This window comes from Prionailurus bengalensis, chromosome D1, assembly GCF_016509475.1.
Source record: "Prionailurus bengalensis isolate Pbe53 chromosome D1, Fcat_Pben_1.1_paternal_pri, whole genome shotgun sequence".
Classification (NCBI taxonomy): domain Eukaryota; kingdom Metazoa; phylum Chordata; class Mammalia; order Carnivora; family Felidae; genus Prionailurus; species Prionailurus bengalensis.
In genome coordinates, this window is record NC_057346.1 from 113,735,951 (window position 1) to 113,758,788 (window position 22,838).

The 22,838-nt window shown below is 62.2% G+C and overlaps 1 protein-coding gene across 3 annotated transcripts in view; it reads left to right on the top strand.

The window, feature by feature from the left end:
- CARS1 (cysteinyl-tRNA synthetase 1) overlaps positions 1-22,838 on the top strand; it is a 44,527-nt gene that overhangs the window by 17,871 nt on the left and 3,818 nt on the right. For 2 of the 3 annotated variants that reach the window (XM_043581994.1, XM_043581993.1), the window contains 11 exons: positions 5,802-5,942; positions 6,146-6,234; positions 7,774-7,895; positions 11,611-11,723; positions 12,202-12,330; positions 12,757-12,886; positions 12,995-13,098; positions 13,480-13,577; positions 13,715-13,904; positions 14,327-14,395; positions 16,629-16,710. In XM_043581994.1, the coding sequence (XP_043437929.1) occupies positions 5,802-5,942; positions 6,146-6,234; positions 7,774-7,895; positions 11,611-11,723; positions 12,202-12,330; positions 12,757-12,886; positions 12,995-13,098; positions 13,480-13,577; positions 13,715-13,904; positions 14,327-14,395; positions 16,629-16,710 (1,267 nt within the window). Of the gene's footprint in view, positions 1-5,801; positions 5,943-6,145; positions 6,235-7,773; positions 7,896-11,610; positions 11,724-12,201; positions 12,331-12,756; positions 13,099-13,479; positions 13,578-13,714; positions 13,905-14,326; positions 14,396-16,628; positions 16,711-22,838 lie in introns of all 3 variants that reach the window. The other variant, XM_043581992.1, reaches the window with a different exon arrangement.

Consider the following 22,838-nt stretch of genomic DNA (forward strand, 5'->3'; position numbering starts at 1 on the left):
CGTCTGTTTCTTTAAAGACCTGGTGTTCAGAGCAGTTTCAGGTTCCCAGCAAGACTGAGAGGAGGCACGGAGATTTCCCACGGGGCCTTCCCCTCCAGCCCCACCTCCTCCACTGTCAGCACATCACCCGCAGATGCGTCGTCGTCACCAAGAACCCACAGCAGACATGGGTTCTGTCCTGGGGGAGTGCGTGTTCCATGGGTGTGGACGGATGTGCAGTGGTGCGCGCATCTACTCCAACGTCAGGCGGAGTGGTTTCCCTGCCCTGGGCATGCCGTGCGCCCCGCCTGCACGTCCCTCCCTGTCCCCAGCCCCTGGAAACCGCTCGTCTGTCTGCGGCCTCCGTGCGTTTCCCTTTCCAGAACGTCACAGAGTTGGCATCGCACCCCATGTGGCCTTCTCAAATTGGCTTTTGTCACTAAATCTACACGTCAGGGTCATCCACGCTTCCCCTGTCCTGAGAGCTCGCGTCTCTTGAGCGCGGGGTAAGACTCCGTGCGCTGGACGCCCCACAGCTGGTTTATCCACCCACCTGCCGAGTGCACCTTTGTGGCTTCCGAGGTTAGGCAGTTGTGAAGAAGCTGATAGAAACGTCCACCTGCAGGGTTTCGTGTGGACGTGAGTTTCCGGCTCCTTTGGGCAAATACCAGGAGTGTGGCTGCTGGATCCTAGGAGCATGCTCCGTTTTGCAAGAAACCAGCACACCGTCCTCCAGAGTGGCTGCTCCGCCCCCGATCCCGGCAAGAGGGAGTCCTTGCTATTCTGACTCCCCAGCATGGAGTGTGTGTGTATATTTTGGCCCTTCTGACAGGCGTGTGATGGTATCTCCCTGTTGGGGTTTGTGTTCCCCCGACGGCATCGGTGGGGAGCACCTTTCCACGTCCTTCCCTGTTTGCCATCTGAGCCTCTTTGGCGAGGGGCCTGTCGAGGTCTTTGACTCAGTCTTCATCGAGTTGTTTGTTTTCTTACTGTTGAGTGTGCACGTTTCGGATAAGAGCCCTTTATCAGCTGTGTCTTTGGCAAGTCGTTTCTCCTAGTCTGAGGCTCGTCTTTTCGTGTTCTTGACTATGGTTTTCCTAGAGCAGAACTTTGTGATCTTAAGGTTCAGCCGTCGGCACACCACTTCCTTTCCTTTTTCTTTGTTTTTTTTTTTTTTTTTTCCTAAATGCTCTTTAGAGAGAGGGGAAGAGAACTGGTGGGGGAGGGGCAGAGAGAGAGAGGGAGACACAGAACTCAAAGCGGGCTCCAGGCTCTGAGCCGTCAGCCCAGAGCCCGACGCGGGGCTTGAACCCAAGAACCGTGAGATTGTGACCCGAGCCGAAGTCAGATGCTTAACCGACTGAGCCACCCAGGCGCCCCACTAATATTTTATTAAGGATTTTTGCATCTATGTCCATGAGAGATACTGGTCTGCAGTTTTCTTTTCTTGCAATGTCTCTGTCTGTGTTTGGCGTTAGGGTAATGCTGTCCTCGTGGAATGAGTTAGGAAGTAGTCTGTCTGCTACTTTCCTCTGAAAACCTGTAGAAAATTGGTATAACTTGTTCCTTCGATGTTTGATAAAATTCACCAGTGAACCCACCTGGCCTGGGTGACGTCTGTTTTGGAAAGTTACAAATTATTGATTAAATCTCTTTAATAGACATAGGATACAGGCTTTTTTCGGATCGTGTGCATCATCTTGGGTGAGTTTTGGCAACTTCTGTCTTTCAAAGAATTGGTCCCTTCGTCCAGGTTTCAAGTTTGGGGGCACAGGGTTGTGTACAGTGTTACTTTATTATGCTTTTAGTTTTCATGGGGTCTGTAGTAATGTCCCTCTTTCACTTTGAGTACTAGTATCGTCTTCTCTCTTTTTCCTTAAGCAGCTTGGCTAGAGGCGTATCTGTTTTATTCATTTCCCCAAAGAACTAGTTTTTGGTTTCGTGGATGTTTTCTGTATGGAGTTCCCGTGTTCTGCTTTAATTTTTATTATTTCTTTCTTCCACTTTGGACTTAATTTGTTCTTCTTTTTCTAGTTTGTTAGGTGGAAGTGTAGATGATTAATTTTAGACCTCTTTTTCTTCTCTGGCCTATGCGCCTAGTGTTACAAATGTCCTCTAAGCACTGCTTTTGCCGTATTTCACAAATTTCGGTACACTGTGTTTTCGTTTTCATTTAGCTCAAAAACTTTTTATTTATTTAAAAAAAATTTTTTTACATTTATTTATTTTTGAGAAACAGAGTGAGACAAAGCATGAGTGGGGGAGGGACAGAGAGAGGGAGACACGGAATCCGAAGCAGGCTCCAGGATCCGAGCTGTCAGCACAGAGCCCGAAGCAGGGCTCCAGCCCACAAACCGTGAGATCGTAACCTGAGCTGAAGTCGGACGCTCAACCGACTGAGCCCCCCAGGTGCCCCTAGTTCACGACTTTTAATGTTTTCTTGGGATAACCTTCTTTGGCCCGTGTGTTCTTTAGAAATGCGTTCTTTGATCCCCATGTATTGTGGGGTTTTCCAGCTGTCTTTCTCTTACTGGTTTCTAGTTCAGTTGCACAGTGGTCCGAGAGCAGACACGGTGTATGATTTCCGTCCTTTTGAATTTGTTCAGGCGTGTTTTATAGCCCAGCCTGTGGTCTGTGTTGGTGAACGCTGCGTGTTCTGCCTGCTGTCGGACGAAGTGGTCTGTGGACGTGCATTGGGTCCAGCCGACTGATGGTCATGTTGAGTTCATCCGCCTCCTTACCCATCTCCTACTGCTGGGTCCGTCCCCTTCGGAGGGAGGCGTGTTGAAGTCCCCAACCACCTCTGCGAGTTCATCTGTTTCTCCTCGCACTTCTGCTTGCTTCTGCCTCGTGTGGTCTGACGCCCTGCCCCGGGCCCGCACACCGTAAGCACGGTTGTCCTGTAGCACTGACCCGTTCGTCCTGCCACGTCCTTCTCTATCCCTGACGACTCTCCTGGCTTCGAAGTCTGCTTTGTCTGAAGGGAGCTACTCCTGCTTTATTTCACTGATTTGCACCGTGGTCGCGCAGTGCATTTCCACCATCCGTTTGCTTTTGATTTGTACGTGTCTTTTTACTTAAAGTGGATTCCTTGTGGACAACTGAGAGTTGGGTCTTGGATTTTGATCCACTCTGATGATCTCTTTTAATTGGTGCGTTTAGACCATTGACATTCAAAGTGATGTTGATGTAGTTGCATTCCTATCCACGCTGTTGTTTTCTCTTGTTGCCCTCGCTCTTTGTTACTGTTTTGTCTTCCACTCCTCGTCTGTCTTTCGTGGTTTTAAGTGTGAGCGTTTCACATGATTCTGCTTTCTCTCCTTTTACCACATATCTAACACTTGGTTTTCAGTGGTTGCCCTAGAGTTTGCCATGTACACTTATGACTAATCCCACTTTCAAACACACTGTGCCCTTCGTGGTCGTAGGAGTGGCCTACAATAACGAGACGACCCTAGTTCCTGCTTCCCGCCCTTGTGTCGTGGCCGTCACTTGTCTTAGCTGTCTGGAAACACAGAGGGCGTTGTGTCTACTTAAACGGGTACGTAAGTGTGCGGGTCGATGCATTCCCACTGCCGTCATTTTGAACAAGCTGTTCTCTGTTGGATCGGTTCAGAGAAATAGAAGTTCTGGGGCACCTGGGCGACTCCGTCGGTTGAGCAGGCCGACTCGTGATTTTGGCTCGGATCGTGATCCCAGGGTCGTGGGGTCGAGCCCCACGTCTGGCTCTGCGCTGACAGCTTGGGGCCTGCTTGGGATTCTCTCTCTCCCTTCCTCTGCCCCTCCCCTGTTCACGTGCACGCTCTTTCTCTCCTCTCTCTAAAAAATAAATAATGGTAAATTGCTTTTATTTTACGTGCACTTGATTCTTTTCCGCGATGTTCTTTCTTGCTTTGTGTAGACCCAAGCTTCCAACCTCTGTTACTTTCGTCCTCTCTAAAGAGCTTCTTTGGACATTTCTTGCAAAGCAGGTCTGCCGGCAACACGTTCCCTTGGGTTTTGTTTCCCTGAGAGTTTGGTTTCCCTTTGCTTTTGCAGGCCGACGTCACAGGGCACAGAATTCCCGGGTGGCAAGCGTTTTGTCTCAGCACTTAAATATCCCCGTCCCTCTTTGCTTGCACGGAGTGTGAGGACAAGTCGGGCGCAGTGCTCGCCTCTGCTCGTCTACCAGCGAGCTTCCTCCGGCTTCTTTCAGGGTTGCGTCAGCTTTGATGGGGTGCGGCCCGAGCTCGGTGTGCCTGGGTGCGGTGTTCCGGTGTTTCTCCTTTCTGATGTCCCGGGGGCTCCGTGCACCTGCGGTTAGGGTCCGACACGAGTGGGGCGCTCTCACTCGCTCGGGAGTCCAACGTTTCTCCCTCCCTTTCCCTCTGCTGTCCCCGTGACGCACGTGTGGCACGTCTGTGGTGGGCCCGGGGCCTCGGCTACCCTGTTCGGTTTCGTTCACTCTGTGAGAATGAAGCCTTTCTCATGTTCAGTTTTGGGGGTTTCTCTTCTGTTGTCCTCAAGCCCCGAGATTCTTCCGCCGGCCGCGTCCAGTCTCCCGATGACCCCACAAGGACAGTTCTTTGTTTCTATCACGCTGTGGTGGATCCCCGATGTCTCCTGCCCGTTCTCTCAGGACTTCCTTCTCTCTGCTCACCTTGGCCCTCTGTTCCTGCGTGTGGTCGGCCGCATCCATCGGAGCCCTGAGCGTATTCATCCCAGTAGTTTGACCCCCGGGTCTGCCAGCCGCCCTGTGTCTTCACGTCATTCTCTGCCTCTTGGCGTGCCCGGTCGTGTTTCCTCGATAGCCAGCCGTGAGGTTCCCGGCTGTGAGGGGACGGGCGGGGAGGTGACCAGGCTGGGGGCCGGGCCCCGTGCCGGGTGCCGTGAGCGGGGTTCAGTCTCAAGCGAGCCCACGCCTCTGGACCGTGCCTCCCTGGCGCCCGGCGTGGTGGCCGTGGGGCCGAGCGTCCTGGTGGGGCCCTGTCACCGCCCACCAGCCCGGCAGCAGGTAGCAGGTGTGTTCCAGGTGGGAGCCTGGCGGGAGCCCCTAGCTGCGCCTTTCCTGTCCACATCGTGGTACAAACGTGCCTCCCTGCGTGTCCTCACTGTGTCTTCCGTGTCCTCTTTTCCTGAACTTTCTCTCTGCACCCTTTGTTCTTGGCCCCGTTGCCCCCACTGGCGGACTGCAGACCGCCTGCCTGTCCCCACATCCCTGTCACTGCTCCAGTTAAGATGCCGAAGGCGCTGGGTTCCTCCAGAGCAGGACCTCAGGGTCCCCCGGCCCGCGCGGCTCAGGCCACGGCCACGACACTCACCTCCCATCACAGATGGACATTCCTCCTGTCTGACGGGAGTGCTGCGGTGACAGGACACGTCTCGTACCGGCACCGCGCTGTTGCCCGTGACGTGGGCCTGCTGTCTTCAGTTGATGGCATCTGGCGGTCAGGGCGCCCTGGCCGAGAGGCCTCCCTCCGGGACGGGGCTGTGCCATCTCCGTGCCCTGGCTGTGGACGACCGCACCGTGCCCGCTCCTGCCCCGCCCCGCCCCGTGGCAGCGGTGGCCCCGCTTGTCCCCACGGCCACCCCAACCCTGTGACCACAGCAGTCGGACCTCCTGAATGTGCTGCGTCTTGGAACCTCCCACTTAGGCAGCCTGGTGTCTGTCCCCGTGCTGAGCCGTTTACACGAGCACCGCGGTCTCACGGAGATGGCGGCTCGTCGTGGACGTGGCTTTGCGTGGCACGTCCTTGAATTCGAGGTCTCGGTGCGGACCGGCTGCACGAGATGCGGTCCCGTAAAGCTCGTACACGTGTGTGGATGCTGTTCTTTGTCCACAGGTGTTGTTGGGAGAAGCAAAAGATTTGCTCTCTGACTGGCTGGACTCCACACTGGGCAGCGAAGTCACGGACAATTCTATTTTCTCCAAACTGCCCAAGTTCTGGGAAGAAGAATTCCACAGAGACATGGAAACCCTGAACGTAAGTGTCGCCAGCTGTCCCGCCCTTGCTCTCTCATCGGGGCCCGATGATCGCGATCCCGACCGTCCTCAGTCAGGTCTGAAGCGCGGGCCGGGGGCCTCCGGGCCTTCTTGGCCTGCATTTGGTGCCGGTGCTTCCTGGAGCGTGCCGTCCGAGGCTGCTGTTCCAGAAGGAAGAGGGTCACTTGTTCTTCTCACCCCCAGGTTCTCCCTCCGGACGTCCTGACCCGGGTGAGCGAATATGTGCCGGAGATCGTGAACTTTGTCCAGAAGATCGTGGACAACGGCTACGGGTAAGCTCGGGGCCCTCCCCGTGGGAGCACGGCATTCCGGGAAGGTTGTGCAGGGAAGGCGGCAGGGGGGGGAGCTCGTGGTGCTGTGGGGCTGCGGCCACCAAGCCCCTGGCTCCGGACGGCACAGGGCGGGGTCGTTCCTCCGCGGGCCGCGAGGGCGGGCTCTGTCCCGGCCCCTGGCCTCGGCTGGCAGACGGCGGCCCTCTCGCTGCCTTGGCACCTACTTGTCACTCTGCACACGGGCTGCTGGGGCTCCTTTTGTGTCCTCGTCACCACCTCCTCTGACGCAGACGCTGCGTAGGAGTCATGCGGGGTTAGGGCTCCCCCTGGTGACCTCGCTTCGCCCCTGCAGAGACCCCGTCTCCAAACACTGTCCCGTTCTGGGGGGCTGCGGGCTAGCACCGACACACAGGAATTGGGGGGGACGCGGCCGAGCCCACGTCCTCACCGCGGGAGCAACCGCCCCCGTGTCACGCCGACCCTCCCGGCAGCCTCGCTCCTCGGTGCCGCTGAGTCCTCAGCGTCGGGGCCGCGGCAAGGATGCGCGTGCCGTAGAGAGCGCCCGCCTGCGGGCTGCCGGCGAGCCCACAGCTAAGTCCGCGAGCACGGGGCCGGGCTGGTGAGCGTGGAGGCGCGGTTTCCGCCACACGGCGTGAGACCCCTTGTCCACGAGTCACCTCCCAGGGACGCGTGTTTCCTCGAGGTCCTGGGCCTCGGTTATGACCCTGGTCTGCCCTCTCGGCACCACCTGACCCGCGAAACACCGTCCGCGTCTCTGAAGTTAGCGCTGTCGGGAGTCACCGACGCCCAGAAGCGTAACTGGGGCCGTGGGGTCTGCCGCGCGGGGGAGGGGGGCGCCCTCCCCTGCGCCCCTGCTCTGGGAGGCTCCGTCCCCGCCTCTCGGGCGAGATGAGGTGCCACCGAGCGGAAAGAGGAGAGCACAAGACCTGGTGTGGGGCCCGGAGTAGCACAGGCTCTCTGGAGGTGGTGACGCCTCCCCTGTCCCCTACCTGGCACGGTCACTGCAGGGCGACACGGGGCCGTGTGCCAGACTGAGTGCCGTGGGCGAGGCCAAGGTGAGAGAAGACAGATCATTCCGGGCTGGAATAACGTGGAGGGCTGCTGAGAGGCAGAGAGCTTGGCGGGGCCGTGCAGGCGGGTGGAAGGCGGACCGAGCGACGGCAGGGCACCCGAGACCGTGCCGTCACCGAGGCGAGGGGCAGGGTGGGAGCTGTGTGGTCCAGGGCTGCGAGGCGGAGGGACTGCACGGGGACACGCCGTCCCGAGAGTGAGGAGTTGGCCTCCGTGACGAGGCGTGCGTGTCGGGCCCGCTCGGCCTGCACGGCGGCCATGGTTGCGAGTAGCTACGTCACGGGGCCGCAGGATGGCCGAGGCCGCGCTGGACGCAGTGGGCAGAGCAGAGTTTTAAGAGGCCCGTGGCCCATGCAGCCCTTTGGCTTTGCAGGTTGTGCTCCTGCGAGGCGCCCGGGCTGTCCGCGGGTCTGTCCGCTTTCCCACAGCCTGGTTCTTACTTTCCAGGTACGTTTCCAATGGGTCCGTCTACTTTGACACCGTGAAGTTTGCTTCCAGCGAGAGACACTCCTACGGGAAGCTGGTGCCCGAGGCCGTTGGGGACCAGAAAGCCCTGCAGGAAGGGGAAGGTAAACGGGGCCGGGTGAGGGGGTTCAAGCCCAGGCCTCGCCCCCGCCCCCAGCCTGCCTCACCCGGGCGCCTGGGTGCTGCGCCTTGTTGCCCAAGGAGTTTGGGGGGGTTTTCCGCAAGAAACAAAAAAGCGAGCGTATCCAACACCATCTCAAAAAGCGTAGCAGACCCCGGGCCTGGATCCGGAGGGTCAGGGCGGCTTGTGGGACGCCCTGCGTGCCGGTGTGGGACGCCCAGTGCCGATGTGTCACGAATATGCGGGTTGCGACCTGGTGAATGAGGGGGCAGAAGCCGCTCCCCCCCTCCCCCCAAACCAGGGTCAGCAGGTGGCCCCCTTGGCATCTGAGCTCCTGCCTTTGGGAAAGTGGAACCCCCGGGGCTGTTTGGATTGAGGCTACGGTTTCAGCACACCCACGCCAGAGGAAGTACGGTCCCGAGAGCTGGCCCTTACGGGTTCTGGTCGCACACAGTGAGCCGGGGGAGGAGCGGCCCTCTGTCCCGGGGGAACGGGAGACAGCGGCGAAGCGGGACCCTGGTCCTCGTCAGGCGGTTGGGGTGGCGGTCACCGCTTTCCGTGGGCTCAGCTCTGCGCAGCTGTCTTAAAGGTGCCCCGGGACGAGCAAGGCAGGAACGCGGGGCAAGAATTGCCAGGTCAGGTCTTTGTGGGCATGTTCCGATTCTGGGCGGCACCTCAGAATGCCTGGTTCCTCTCTCTTTTTTTTCTCTTTTTTAAGTTTTTTATTTGAGAGGGAAAGAGAGAGAGACAGAGGGCCTCTGTGCACACACACGCGAGCGGGGGCGAGGGGGCAGAGGGAGAAGGGCCTGACTTGGGGCTGGAACTCATGAACCATGAGATCGGGACCCGAACCAAATCCAGGAGTCAGACGCTCAGCCCCCTGAGCAGCCCGGCCACCCCGAGGATCGCTGAAGACATCCTGCAGAGTAAAGGAGGTCCCGTCACGATGCTGAGGCACCCGTGTCCTCAGAGGATGGTCACAGACTTGGGTGGACCGGTAGCGGGGTCCCCGCATCCCTGCGGCATCAGGGACGCACCCTGGTGTGCACGGGAGGTGCCGGGCACGCCCCACGCACGGGTCGCTCAGGGGCCGAGGCCCCTAAGACGCAGAGGGGTCGAGGTACGCGGGCAGCGGGGCTTTGTCTAGCAGACGGGCCTTCGCACACGCGAACGAGGGCAGGGCCCTCCCATAAGCCCGCGTGGGACCCACGCCCGGCCGCAGAAGGGGTTGCTCCTCACGAGGACCACAGCTTCTGCCCATGGTGCGCTGAGCTGGACACCCGCCCTGAGGGGACGTCCGGACCTGTTTGAAGTCGCACCAGAGCCGCAGTGGAGGTCACTCCGGGCTTGGAACCGAACGGCCACGGGAGGGCCGCACGGTCCCCCCCGGCCTGGGGGAGCTCACGCGCCAGTTCCGGGCCGCCCGACGTGTTATGTGTAGTTGTGAAAAAACGCAGACGGCCATGAGTGGGGCCAGCTGCCAGAAAAGCCCCAAAAGGAGCAGCAAAGCATCAAAGAAGAGGTGCCTGAAATAGCGGTAACTGAAACAGCCAACAGCTGGTTCTTCGCAAGGATTCGCGATACAGAAAACCCGCTAGCGGGACCGATGAATAAACACAGAAGATTCGAAAATACGTCCAGACAGGGCTGCACGGGACCAGAGACGGTGGCGTCTGCGAGAGCCCGGGAGGACGGGACCGCGCCGCTCGGCCCGGCGCGGCCAGGGCGGCCTCCAGTCGGGGCAGGGAGAGCCCCAGAGACGGGAGGGGCCCGCCGTGCTAGGGACCCCGCGCCATGTGCCCCAGCTGCGTTCTTTTTCTTTCTGCTTTCTCTTCTTCTCTTTTCTCTTTTGTCCTTTCCAGTAACCTCTACGTCCAACACGAGGCTTGAACTCACGACCCCGAGATCAAGAGTCTCGTGCTCATCCGACTGAGCCAGGCGCCCTGGGATCTTAAATGTCACTTGTTCTTGGGTCTTTTTTCCCGGACTGACGTCAGAACCTCTGTGTTCCGGGGGCCAAAGTAGTCGATCCGACAGCGAATATAAAGGGACGAGGGGGGTCACGCCCTCCTTCGGGGACAGTTCCGCTTCCCTGGCTGTGCTGACGGCACGAGGCTCCTCGTTCATGGACGCTGGGATGCGGGGCTCCGGTGGAGAAGGGGCCTGGAGCCATCTCGGGGTGCGGGGCATCGGGGAGGCAGGAGGCACGAACCCGCTGTGGTTGGGGTCACTTTGGGTGCCTCAGGAGGGAGACGAGAAAGGGCACCAGGAGAGTGGCAGGGGTCGTGTGACTTACTCCTCCTGAAGAGTCTAGAGCAACTATCAGGTGTCCCCCAAAGTGGCACTTGGCGAAGGGTGTGGGGAGGGGTGTGTGTGAAAGGGGGTCCTCTGTTCCAGAACTTTCCAAAAAACTTTCTGAAAAGTCAGGTACGTTCATAGTAAGTGTGTTCGTTGTCGTGAAAATTAAAAGCCTGGATGCACGCTGTCGGCTAAATACAGGCTGGCCAGAGGGGTGTCATGACAGCCCGTCACATCGTCTTTGAGCGGCTGGTGTGATGTGGTGACTGGCTCAGTGAGAAAGAGACATGAGACCGGGGTGGAGTCTGTCCTGCTGTGTGTGGATGTGTGTTTTGTTTGCAGAGACTAAAACAACCCAGAAACCTGCACATGGGGGCACCTGGAAACTGACAGTACCTGTCAGCCTTCGTCTGTGACCGTGGCGTTGTTTTCCAGGTTTTCTCGTAGATTCCAAGCATTCTACTTGTAGTGCCCGTGTCATAGGCGTCAGCTCTGTCGTAAAAATATCCTGCGCGTGCTCTCCCTCGGCTGTTCTCAGGTCGCCCGCCCTGTTGCTTGAACGGTGGCGGTCTTTGAGGTCGGCCGTGTCTGCAACTGTGGGCTCTGGGTGGAGTCTGTCGTTCCTGCTCCGCTGTTGTCCATGGGGGGGCGACAGCACCCAGGACGAGGAGGCGTGGAGACCACGCACGGGGCCCTGGGACCATGCCCCGCGCTGGCCCCGCTCACCTGGCCCCCCTGTGAGGGGGACTGACCGCAGGCGTTCGTTCGTTCTCTCGGCAGCCGGTGGGTCCGTGGGCGCCACGGCTCCTGCGTGTGGCCCAGGGAAGTGTCCCGGGGGGATGGCGTTGTCCTTTCCCGTTGCTCCCACCGCAGGCTGGCCTGCCCCTGGGGGCCCGGCCGTGACTGGCCGCGGCTTTCTCCTGGGGGGCCGCGTCTGGGAGCCCAGCTCGGCCAGGAGGAGTGGTGACGTCCCGCTTCGCCATCTATGGGGCCGAGCTGGAGGGCCAAGGAGCCGCACAGAGCGGGTTGGCTGGTTCTCAGACCTCCCAGAACCGGGAGCCGTGCGGGCCGCCGAGACGAGCCCGCCCCACCGAGGGCTGCCACCACGCCACGGCCTCACCCCTCAGTCTGGAGCCCCGTGGCTCACCCCGGCCCCGGGCCACAGCCGTGAGGGGAAGGCGGGGAGGAGGGTCTGAGGAAGCGGCAGGCGTGGTCCGGCCCCGGGTGGTTGCCCTCAAACCGCGGGGCAGCACTGAAGTCTTGCCGTGAAGCCGCAGCACCGGCCGAGGAAAGCCGCGCAAACCAGAAGCGTCGGCCAGCCGCTCCCAGCGGGGGCCCCGCGGCGACACTGGTCCGCCCGCCGGGCAGCACCGGGTGAGCTGCTTCCCTCGTGTCCGCAGGTGACCTGAGCGTCTCGGCAGACCGCCTGAGTGAGAAGCGGTCCCCCAATGACTTCGCTCTGTGGAAAGCCTCCAAGCCCGGCGAGCCGTCCTGGCCGTGCCCGTGGGGAAAGGTGGGCCCCTGGGAAGGGGTGGGGCTGCGGTGACGGCGGGACCCGGTTGCTGGCGGGGACCCAGATGCCACAGAGCCTCGTGGGCCTTGGGGCACGAGACGTCCCTTTTGGGACTCCTTCCCGGAGGATTGGACGACCTCCGTGGCCCCTCTGTCCTGGGGGCCTTTGACTCTGAGTGTTACCCGCTCCTGGAGATGAGCCCACTGTCTGATGTCCCCTGTGACAACAGTGCCCCTGGCCCAAGGCTGTGGGAGGGGTGTAGACGTCTGCTTCTGGTCGAGTGCTGGGCGGTCTGGGGGTTACATGAGCCTTACTTGGCCTCCACGGCCTGCTGTGGGCTCCCCTGAGTTTTTCACGTGTGGAACATAACCCCTGTTCCAGTAAGGCCCAGAGATTTGGAGGCTCATGAACGCTGGGGTAACTGAAGGCCCGGACGCAGAGGGTTGGCCATCGGTCACCGGGTCATCTTGGTCCCTAGGGGCGTCCGGGATGGCACATCGAGTGCTCGGCCATGGCAAGCGCTCTCCTGGGAGCCTCGATGGACATTCACGGAGGGGGCTTCGACCTCCGGTTCCCCCACCACGACAACGAGCTGGCCCAGTCAGAGGTGGGCAGAGGCCGGGGTTGCTGTTCCGGTTGGGGGGCCTCGAGTTCTCCCTGTGGGGGAGGAAGAAGCCGAGGGCACTGCCAGCGGGGTGCTGCGTGGAGCCTGATTTTCCACATCAGGGTCTTGCCGGTGGAATTTGAACCCTAGTTGTTGGGTCCGATTTCCCACCTGAACAGCCTGACCTTGGACGACAGACAGGCCTGGGGTGGTCGCGGTGGTTACCTCTTGCATCGTTGGTCCAGGGCCGTCCCTTGGGCCCCCGTTCCCCAGTTGGAAAAGGCAGCCCCCCCTGTTCTGCATCGCGGGGGGCACAGAGTGCTCACGGAGCGTGACCCTGCCCCTGCCAGCAGCTGCCTCGTGTGCCCGACCTTGCCCCCTCCGCACCCCCCCCCCCCCCCCCCCCCCCCCCCCCCCCCCCCCGAGCAGGCCTACTTTGACAACGACTGCTGGGTCCGCTATTTCCTCCACACGGGCCACCTGACCATCGCGGGCTGCAAGATGTCCAAATCGCTCAAGAACTTCATCACCATCAAAGACGCCTTGCAGAAGCACTCAGGTAAGAACTTGGCCTCTCCCAGAGACCCGAGCGCCCCTCTTGTTGGATGCGCGATGGCGGTGGCTGCTCAGGAGGATGGGGGGACCGCTGTGCCGTCTCCTCCCCCAGCGCGGCAGCTGCGGCTGGCCTTCCTCATGCACTCGTGGAAGGACACGCTCGACTACTCGAGCAACACCATGGAGTCCGCGCTTCAGTACGAGAAGTTCATGAACGTGAGTGCCCACCTCCCCCGGGGCGGGGACGCCTCGGCTCAGCCGCGGCGGGACCGCGAGAGCAGCCTCGCCCGGGGCCGCCCAGCCCCGCGCCCCCTTCCCGAAAGCCCTGGCGCCCGCTGGCGTCAGGAGCGCTCGTGCGTCTCGTCTCCGTGCGGCACGTTTCGCTCGGACCCGTGGCGTCGGCCGGACCAGCGTCTCAGGCTAACACCGGGACGCGTCTCCGTCTCCAAGGAAACCTTTCCCCGTCTCGGCCGGCCCTGGGGTGGTGCCGGCGTGCCGTGGCTCCCCAGATGTGCTTCCCTCCCACAGCCTCTCCTCGGCGCTTTCCCGGAGGGCAGAGGTTTCTAAGTGCCAGTAAACGGAACTTTCTGACTTTAGGAGTTTTTCTTAAATGTGAAAGACATCCTCCGAGCTCCCGTTGACATAACCGGTCGGTTTGAAAAGTGGGAAGACGAAGAGTCGGAGCTGAACAAGAGGTAGGAGGGAGACGTGCCTCGGGGGCCGGGCAGCCGTCGCTCCCGGGTGCGCCACACCATGCCCGGGGCGCGCTGCCCCCGCGGGGGTTCTTGGCAGTGTGTCCATCGGCTGACGTTCCTGCCTCCTCTTAACTCAGCTTTTACGACAAGAAGACGGCGGTGCACGAGGCCCTCTGTGATAACGTCGACACGCGCACGGTCCTGGAAGAGATGCGGGCTCTGGTCGGCCAGTGCAACCTCTACATGGCGGCCCGGAAGGCCGCGAGGAGGAGGCCCAACCGGGCTCTGCTGGAAAGCATCGCTCGGTACCTCACCCACATGCTCAAGGTAGGCGGCTCCCTGGAGGCACAGGCCGCCGTGTGCTCGCCGGGCTGTGTGCACGCAGGCGGTCAGGCCCCGGCGGCACAGCGAATCGTGGGCTTCGGAGGCCGAGACCCGTCCCGTCCTTCGCTCCCGCTGCGCTCCTGCGCCTCAGAAAGCACTTGCGTGCAGCTGCCCTCCGTGCTCGCACGTTCTGGGGTCGGCCTCCTTGCCTTCCGGCCCCCTCTTGCCCAGTGGCCTCACCGAGAGCGGGCCGGAGAGGGCAGGGGAGGGGGGCACCCTCGGGCCTGGCATCTCCCTCCACCCAGTGAGGCCGTCTGCACCGCCTCCCCCTACCCATCTGCAGCGGTGTGTTTCCTGGACCCGATCTCCGCGGGCTGCCTCTCGGGACCTCTTTACACGCTCCCGCGCCTCTGTTTCTCTTCCAGGTCTTTGGGGCCATAGAAGAGGAAAGCTCCCTGGGATTCCCGGTCAGAGGACCTGGGAGCAGCCTAAATGTGAGTATAAGTGCACCTGGCGCAGAGAAGCCCCCTCCCTTGGGTCGCCCCGCCCCCGGAAGCGTGCCCATCCAGAGGAGCACGCTCTCACCCTCCACACCCGCTCCGTGCCTTCCTTGTTCCCCCTCCTTGGCCGAGCCTGTGGACATTTGGAGACCCACATTAGGTCCCACCTGCGCTGGACCTTCTGGACTGAGCCCCGGGTCACGCCTAGGCCTGGCTGGGAGAATTGAGCAATCAGCTACCCCAGTGCGTGTGCAGGGGCAGCCAGGGCCTTGCTCCGGCCGTCTGTCAGGGAACCGTGCTGCCGTGCTGTCTGTGTGAGGTGGTCCCGGGAGAGCAGGCTAGCTGGGACAGTCTCTGAAGAAGCCGCAGCCACACGGCCCGGGTTCACAGGCGCTCACGTCCTTGCTCGTGTGGGTCAGATCCCACACTGGTCCGCGCGTCTGATGGGGAGAAGGTTCAGCAGAAGCAGCTGGTGTCACCCTTGTGGCCGGGAGCCGCTGCGTGGTGACTGACTCTCCTGGAGTGTGTGCCTTCAGGCTCATGTCAGAACTGCTTCCACGCCCCACCCCTGCTCCCGAATGATCCCTGTGGTTTGATTGGAACGCGTGTGTAGATACTTAAATATAACTTAAATGAAAACAGGAACCAAGTACAGGGCGGAAGGGCAAAACCTCTTTAAGATGGTTTCGTGATAGCGGCTCGCGTGAAAACTCTGTCCTTCAGGGGGAGCTTGGAGGTGTTTCCCCGAGAATTGACTTCAGAAGGCCTGCCTGAGCCCCGGGCCTTCATCTTTTTTGACGCTTTTCAGAAAAGGAAACCTACAAGCTGCTTTGTTCTCTTGTGTCAGCAATACCAGATTTTTTTTTTTATTTCCCAGGGGAAAAAAAAAAACCTTCCTACATTAGAGACCATCCGCTTTCGAACTTACAAATACTTCTTTTTTTAAAGTTTTTAGTGTTTATTTTTTTTTTTTTGAGAGAGAGAGAGAGAGAGAGAGAGAGAGAGAGAGAGGGAGCGCACGAGCAGGGGAGGGCAGGGGGAGAGGGAGACACAGAATCCGAAGCAGGCTCCAGGCTCTGAGCTGTCAGCCCAGAGCCCGACGCGGGGCTTGAACCCACAAGCCGCGAGATCATGACCTGAGCGGAAGTCAGACACCTAACCGACTGAGCCACCCAGGCGCCCCTTAAAGATACTTCTAAACGCGGTGGTGGTGTGGGAGCCTTTCCAAGTGACCTCAGCGGGCCCTTTGGGATAAGCAGCCCCAGGGAACGAGCCAGGCGAGCTGCCAGGCCACAGGGCCGGGCGTGCACTTTACAGCACTTGAAGGGTGTGCACCTGCTCCAAACCTGAGTTGTTGAGGCAGCAGGGAGGACCGCTGGGGCCCGCCTCCTCCAGACGCACCCCCAGGCGTGCTGGCTGAGGCCCCTGCCCCTGTGCCCCGAGGCTCACCACAGCTGCCTCAGCCTGGTGGAGGTAAAGACCTAAACCCCAGAAGCCCGGCCCCTCCCCTGCAGGACGGCCACGCCCCAGCCCGGGTGCGGGAATGGGCCTGGAGAGGCCTAGCCAGCTTCCGCGTTTACTGGTCATTGCTTGGGTTACCGAGCCGCCGAATGACTTAACGAGGCAGGGAGAGACCTTGCTCAAAAGCCTGCTAGAAAAATAGGAAAGCTGTAATAGAAAGGGTTTTGATAAAATCACTGTTTCTTTGGTTCGGGGTCTGCCGTCCTCGGCTTCCCTTCCTTGGCGGGCTTTGCGTTCCGTGGCCGCCTCCGTGGTGCTGCGTGGAGTGCGCCGTGGAGCGGGTGCGAGCACGTGTGGATGGTGGACGGTCCTCAGAGGCGCTGGCTGGCCTCGCACAGGAGCGCGTGTGGCCGCAGGTCCCAGCCCAGGGGGACGGCGGCGGCCTCTCCGAAGGCAGCCCATCTTGCAGACTCGCCTGGGTCGAACCGTTTCGCTGTGAACACGGGTGTTTCTTAACAAGCGTGTGTCTGGCCTGGGCCGGAGCTGCTCCCTCGAGTGGTTGAGCGGTGCGGCTTGTGGAGCCCGTCCGGCCGGACTGGAGGGGAGGCTCTCTGCCGGGCCCCGGCTCCCGCCGTCCACACGGCGCCCCGGTCGTGGTACCGGAGCCACGGGCAGCGTGCAGGCGGCCCGGCTCTGTAGCGCGTGCTGAAGCCCGTCCTCAAATACGGGCCGAGCTGGTCTCTGAGCGAAATCGTTCTCTCCGCAGCTCGAGTCCACGGTCATGCCCTACCTGCAGGTGTTGTCGGAGTTCCGAGAAGGCGTGCGGAAGATCGCCCGAGAGCAGAAAGGTGAGGTTCCTCCTGGCCCGGCGGGGGCGAGCTCAGGGGTTAGCACGGCGCCCCCAGTCGTGACAGCCACGTCGTCTCTAGCTCCCAAGTGTCCCCGCGGGGCAGGACAGCCGGGTGAGGGCGGAGCCTCCCGGGAGCTGCCAGGCCGGGTCGCCTCTCCGCCCTTGCCGAATCGGCGGCCAGGGGCTGGCATGGTGAGCGGGGGCCCGGGGCTGCCAGGCTGAGCTCACACTCAGCTGCCTGGCTCAAGGCTCGGCATTTCACGGAGTGGAAAGGAAAGCGGGAAGGTTTGAGCCTTGCCGGGGTCATGCTGGACTCGCTCACCGGAGATGCCTCCTGTCACCTCTTGTGCTGTGCTGCCTCCCCAGGCCTTTCTGTGCTGGGAAGTCCCACCTGGAGCTCATCTGGCCGCCACCCCCGCAGAGCGGGTCCTGGCAGGGTGTCCTGCGGGTGGAGCGGGCAGAGGGCCCAGCGGCGTGGCCTGGCCAGGGAGCCGCTGGAGGAAGCAGCCCCGTGAAGAGGAATGAGCAGGCCTGGGCCTGTGCCGGGGAGGGCAGAGCAAGAGGGCGGGAGGGCCCCCCCCCCCCCCCCCCACCGAGGCCACGGGCCCCTCGGGGAGGAGCCGGTATCTGACGGTGCTTTTGTGGGGAGCAGAGGGCTTTAGGCCGGGGCTGTGGCGTTTGGACCAGTTGAATAAGCAGGGTCCCCTGTCTCTAACACCTGGCCCTCACGCCGTTTTAAAGCAGCTGAAAAGCGGGGGGACGTTCAGGTCCTGTGCTGACTTGTCCGACAGCATTGACAGTGCTGGTGTCTCGGGTTTGGGGGTGACCGTTCTTGTCGGGGGGCTGCGCAGCCTGGGCTTTTCTGCCCGACTGCCCCGTCCACCCCCCCCCCACCCCGCCCCGGCTGTACGGCATCCTTCCTGGCAGGTGCTGGGGAACCAGGGCCGGGGGAGGCTGAGCACGGCAGCCCTGACCAGCCACGTCCCTGCTCAGGCCCTGAGAGCGGTGCCCGTCGACCGGCTTGGGGGACGGTTCGATGTTGCTTTTCCTCGGCCGCTTTTTCCTGCTTGTTACGTTTGTTGCTCTGGTAGATGGACAAGGCCAAGTGGCCAGTCAGGACGGGGGTCGTTGTGTGTATGCTATATTGCTTTCCCCACCTGCTGCTCTGTGCGACCCTAAGGCTCAGGTGGCTAGAGAGGTCATCCTACCCGAGGTGATGACCTGGGACGCACAGACCTGGGGCCCTGTGGATAGGGAACCGTCCGTGAGCCAGAGACCCGGGGCCTGTGGACCTCGGTCCGCAGATGGGGAAAGCCTTCCGGGCCGAAGGCGGCATCACCCTTGTCCCTACCCCATCTCCCTCCCGACCCGACAGCAGCAGCAAGTGCTGAGTTTTTGTTTGTCGAGCACCTTGGGCTGGCCGTGGAGACAGAGCGAGAGGCTCAGGGTAGGTCCTGGTTCATTCACTCGGCCAAGTCTCCCAGGTCCAGGCACTCGCCTGACACAGGAGTAGGAGACAGTTTCCCCAGTAAAGGGCCAGAGCTCAGCCCTGGCCAGGAGGGATGGGGTGTGGGGGTGTCTGACCAGGAGAGGCTTGGGAAATTGGGAAGTCAGAAGAGCAGGGATGGGCCTGTGGTCAGAGCTCGGCGGGGGGCCCGGGGTGGGGGTGGGGGGGACAAGGCCGTTTCCCCCTTGTGTTTTCATTTTTGGTAAAAGGTGTGTAACGTGAAATTTATTGTCTTAACCACGTGCAGGCGTGCCGCTCAGGGGCATTAGGCACATTCCTGCTGTTAAGCACCCGTCCCCACCATCCTCTCCAGAACCTTCCATGCTCCCAAACTGACCCTCTGTCCCGTTAAACGCTGACCTCCGTCCTCTGTGCCGGCCGTGGTGCCCACCGTTGCACCTTCGCTCTCTATGAACTTGGTCCCTCTGAGGACCTCATACACGTGGAATCCTCAGCCCTTGTGCCTCGGTGACGGCACCTATCACTCGGTGTCATTGGCGTCTTCCAGGTCCATCTGTGTCCCAACAGATGCCACGGCGTCAGAGTCTCCCTCCTTCTTGAGGCTGGGCAATACCCCCTGTGTGCTTGTCACATCGTGTTCATTCGCTCGTCCTTCGGGGGATTCCCACGGCCTTTTGTGTCCCCTCCCGAGCCCTCCCTGTCCCGTGCCCGCTGTTTTCCTTCTGCCCTCAGCCCCGACGGACGCCCCCTTCCTGTGGGCCTGGGCTCCGTGGACTCTGAGCCCCATGCCAGGAGGGGCCCGCGAGGGGGGTGCTGGTAGGGGTCTTGGCTCTGGGTTCGCACCGGCGGCGCGGGGGGGGGGGGGGGTTGTGTCTCGCTCTGGGTTCGTACAAAATGCTTCTGAGCCGTTGCTCATTCACGGAGGACCGCAACAGAAACCCTCTTTTTCTAGAATCCCTTAGAGTGGACAGGGCCGCGAGGTCCTTGTGGCTGGCACACTTGGCCGGGGTGCCCCGGGCTGTACCCAGGGAGGCCCGCCTTTTCTGGGCCCTCGAGTGGCTGTGGGGCCGTCTCCTCCCTGGAAGAGCGGTGCCGGGGGGGGGCCGAGCCTGTGTGGTCGCACCCTTGGGAGCGGCTCTCCTGCGGCTGCCCTGCCGCTCGGGGCTCAGGGCGGCCTCTGCCGCCCCAAGTCACGGCCCCGCCCTCCCTGCACCCCTTCTCCACATGACAGCCCTGCCCAGTCCGGGTCCCGCCCCAGCCCCAGGCTCGGCAGCCAGGCTGCAGCTCGCCCCGGAGCCCCAGCTGCGCTCTGGGGACGTTGCAGGCAGTGCGGCGGGGCCTCTCCCGGAGTCCCGGCCGTCGTGCTGTCTGCGCCCCGTCCTCCCGCCTGACCCCAGCCACCCCGGAGGCAAGGCCCCTCTCTGCTTCTCTTATAAGGTCACGTTAGCCGTGGAGACCTGGCGCCTCCAGACGTTTAGTTTAAGAATGGTTTATCGAGGGGCGCCTGGGTGACCCAGTCGGTTGGGCGTCCGACTCTTGATTTCGGCTCAGGCCGTGACCTTAGGGTCGTGGGATCGAGGCCCCGTTGGGCCCCGTGCTGAGTGCGTCACCGTCTCTGTCTGTGCCCCTCTCCTCGACTTGCACACCCTGTCTAAAATTACAAAGAAAACCCATTTTTTTCTTTAAAGAATGCTTTATCGAACTCCTCAAAAGTATCCAACCAGACTTTTCCTGTTTTTTAAGAATAAAAAAAACTTAGGCAAAATTCACACGAGTAAACCCAGCTCCCGTTAAAGTGAACGAGTCCGCTGGCGTTTCGCGCTTCCCGTGTCGCGCAACCGTGCTCGGCCTCCTTCTGGTTCCCACACGTTCCCACCGGCCGCAGGAGCAGCCGTGACCCGTGAGCCCCCGGCCCCCACCAGCCTGCCTTCTGTCCCCGTGGCCTGGGGTGGCCTGGACCCCGCACGCCCGTCGGCCACGGAGGCTTCTTTTGCCTCACGGAGGGTCCCCCACGTTGCAGCGTGTGTGGGGCTGCGTTCCTCGTGGGGGCGGGACGGAACGCCCCCGAGTGCACGCGCCACGCCGTGTCTGTTCCGCTGCTGGCGGGCTTCCGGGCTGTTCCCACCTCGTGGCTGCTCGGGACACGCGGTACAAGCGTCTGGTTGGGGACGGACCTAGGAGTGGAGTCGTGGGGGGGTCCCGTGGCTGCTGCACGTGTGACTTTGTAAGAACCACCAAGCTGTCCCACAGCGGCTGCACGGTTTCCTGTTCCCGCCAGCCGTGGGGGGGAGGGGGGGGAGTTCCGATGTCTCATCGCGGCCACGCGTTGCTCCTGGCTGTACGAAGGTGATGGCCACCCTCCAGCCCTCCTAGCAGGGGAGGGGCCCTCACACGGGCACAGTTCCCCGACAGCACTTGATGTTGACCTGTGCATCTTCTCTGAGGGGGGTGGGGGGTGGTGGTGGTGGGGAGGGGTCCCTTCCGGCCCTGCGCCCCGTGCCTCTCATTGGGCCGTTCGTCTTACCTTGGCGACTTGTGGGACCCCGGGGCCTGGTCAGCACGTGACTCAGAAGAGGGCGGAGGAGAAAGCCAGCCAGGGGGGTCCGAGCTGTGTGCACAGGGCAGGTCTCGCGTGGGGGTGATGGCTGCTGTCCTCAGCTCTGCGGAGCCCTCCCCCCCCTCCCCGCCAGGCGGCTGGTGGCGGTGAGCGTGGGCCCTGGCTTACTCTCCTTCCAGATCCGGTCAGCTTGGCTCAGCGCCCGGCCCGGGGTCCGCCGTCCTCACGGTGCCAGGGCAGGGCAAGGGCAAGGGCAGGGCGCGAGCGTGAAGGGTGTTGTTCCGTCAGCCGTGCCGGGGAGGCCGGAAGGGCTTTTCTCCAGGCGGCATCTGGAAGAGGGAATCTGCCCCGGGGGTGGCCGCGCTCGTGGGCAGGGGCCTCGGAAGTCCTCTGAGATCACAGAACCGCCGCCCGTGCGTCACCTGTCCTTTCGGCAGTGCGCGAGCCCGTGGGCCAGGGTCAGGGCGGCAGAGAGGGACGAGGCGGAGTGCGAGTGCAGGCCGTGGGCACCGGGGCAGGGGCGGGGGTGGGGGGCGGCGCGCGGTTTCCCGCACAGGTGCTCTCACGGGGGCGCGGCCAGGGCACGCAGAACCACTTGGGCCTCGGGGTGCCGGCGGGTGCCGGGGGAGGGCGGCGGACTCGGCAGACGCCGGCCGTGGTGCATCCGCGAGACGAGGCCGGGCCCCGGCACGCCTGTCCCCACATCGGAAGACCCTCGCTCTGTGGTCTGTGACCGTTAGACCTTTCCGAGACAGACGTGCCCGTGACAGCCCAGCTCCCGCGCTGATTTCCGCAGGTGCGGGCTGGGCCAGCCCGGGACTTGGTGGGCGTGGCGGCTGGGCCAGGCGGCCTTCTGGGAGCGTGAGCTGATCCGGTCTGGGACCTGGCTGTGAACGACAGAGTGTCCCGGCGCCACCAGACCCCGAGAGCTCTCAGGGATGGCAGCACGTGCCCGCTTGCTTCACAGACGTGAACGTCGGCCCCGCCTGGCAGGCGGCTGGTCCCAGGTGCCGGCCGACCCGCGGGGTTGTCACTGCGGCTGAATGTCCTTCACGGAGGTCAGGTCCTCACGGCGGAGCTCCTGAGCGAGGCGCCCTTCTCCCCCAAGGCAGACGGACCGCTTCTCCCTGCCGCCTCATCCCCGGCACTGAGCCTCCTGGGAACAGGGCCTCTCTGGCCGCCGGGCTCCCCCTGCGACCGCTGCCGCAGAACCGTAAAGGCCGCCGTCCCCGGCCTGGAGGGAGCGAGCCTGCGGTCATTGGCTCTGCCTCTGGGACTCACAGAGACTGACACGGAGGCTTGAGAACGTCTGAACCCGCAGGGACCGTCCACTGAGGTCGGAAGGCCACGTCCCACTCCGTCTGCTGGGTCGGGGTGTGTGTGCTCTTTCTTCGGGGCGTCACTTCAAAGCCAGTGGGACGGCGGGCTCTGCACCTCCTCCTGGACTTCCCGGGCCCTCTGCTCACTCTGGCCCACGCCTGGGGGTGGGCTGAGGCCTGGCCAGGAGCGGCGTGCCCGCAGTGGATGGAGCTGGTGCTCGAGGCAGGGTCACCCGCACCCGTGCCTGTCCCCCAGGCCTCCGGCCCTCCCGCACCCCTCGGCTGGGCCTCCCGCATCGCCGAGAACGCCGGCAGCTCTGGGGTCCGCCCCAACCTCCGGGCCCGTTTCCGGCTCTTGCTGGTGGGGGCTTGGAGTCTTGTGGAGTCCCGAGGACGTGCGGAGGGCGGGGGAGCGTGTGGACGGGAGCACGTTTCACCACGAGAACAAGGGGGAAATGGGGGAGCTGGGGGAGCCTAGACTCGTCACCGCTGGGCCTGCCCCGGGCCTGACTGCCATGTGAAGAGTGCAAGGAGCCTTTGCAGGCCGTGCAGGTGGCCTTGGGTCCCTGGGTCCTGGAGTGTGGAATATGGTGCCGGGCTGCAGGGGCTCAGCACTCCCGGATGCCTTCCCAGTTGGCCAGGTGCTTGGGGTGGTTTATTTTTTTTCTTGTGTTTTGTTTTGTTTGGTTTGTTTTGTTTTGTTTTTTAATATTTAAGAGAGAGAGGGTGAGAGAACGAACGAGCAGGGGAGGGGCAGAGAGAGAGGGAGACACAGAATCGGA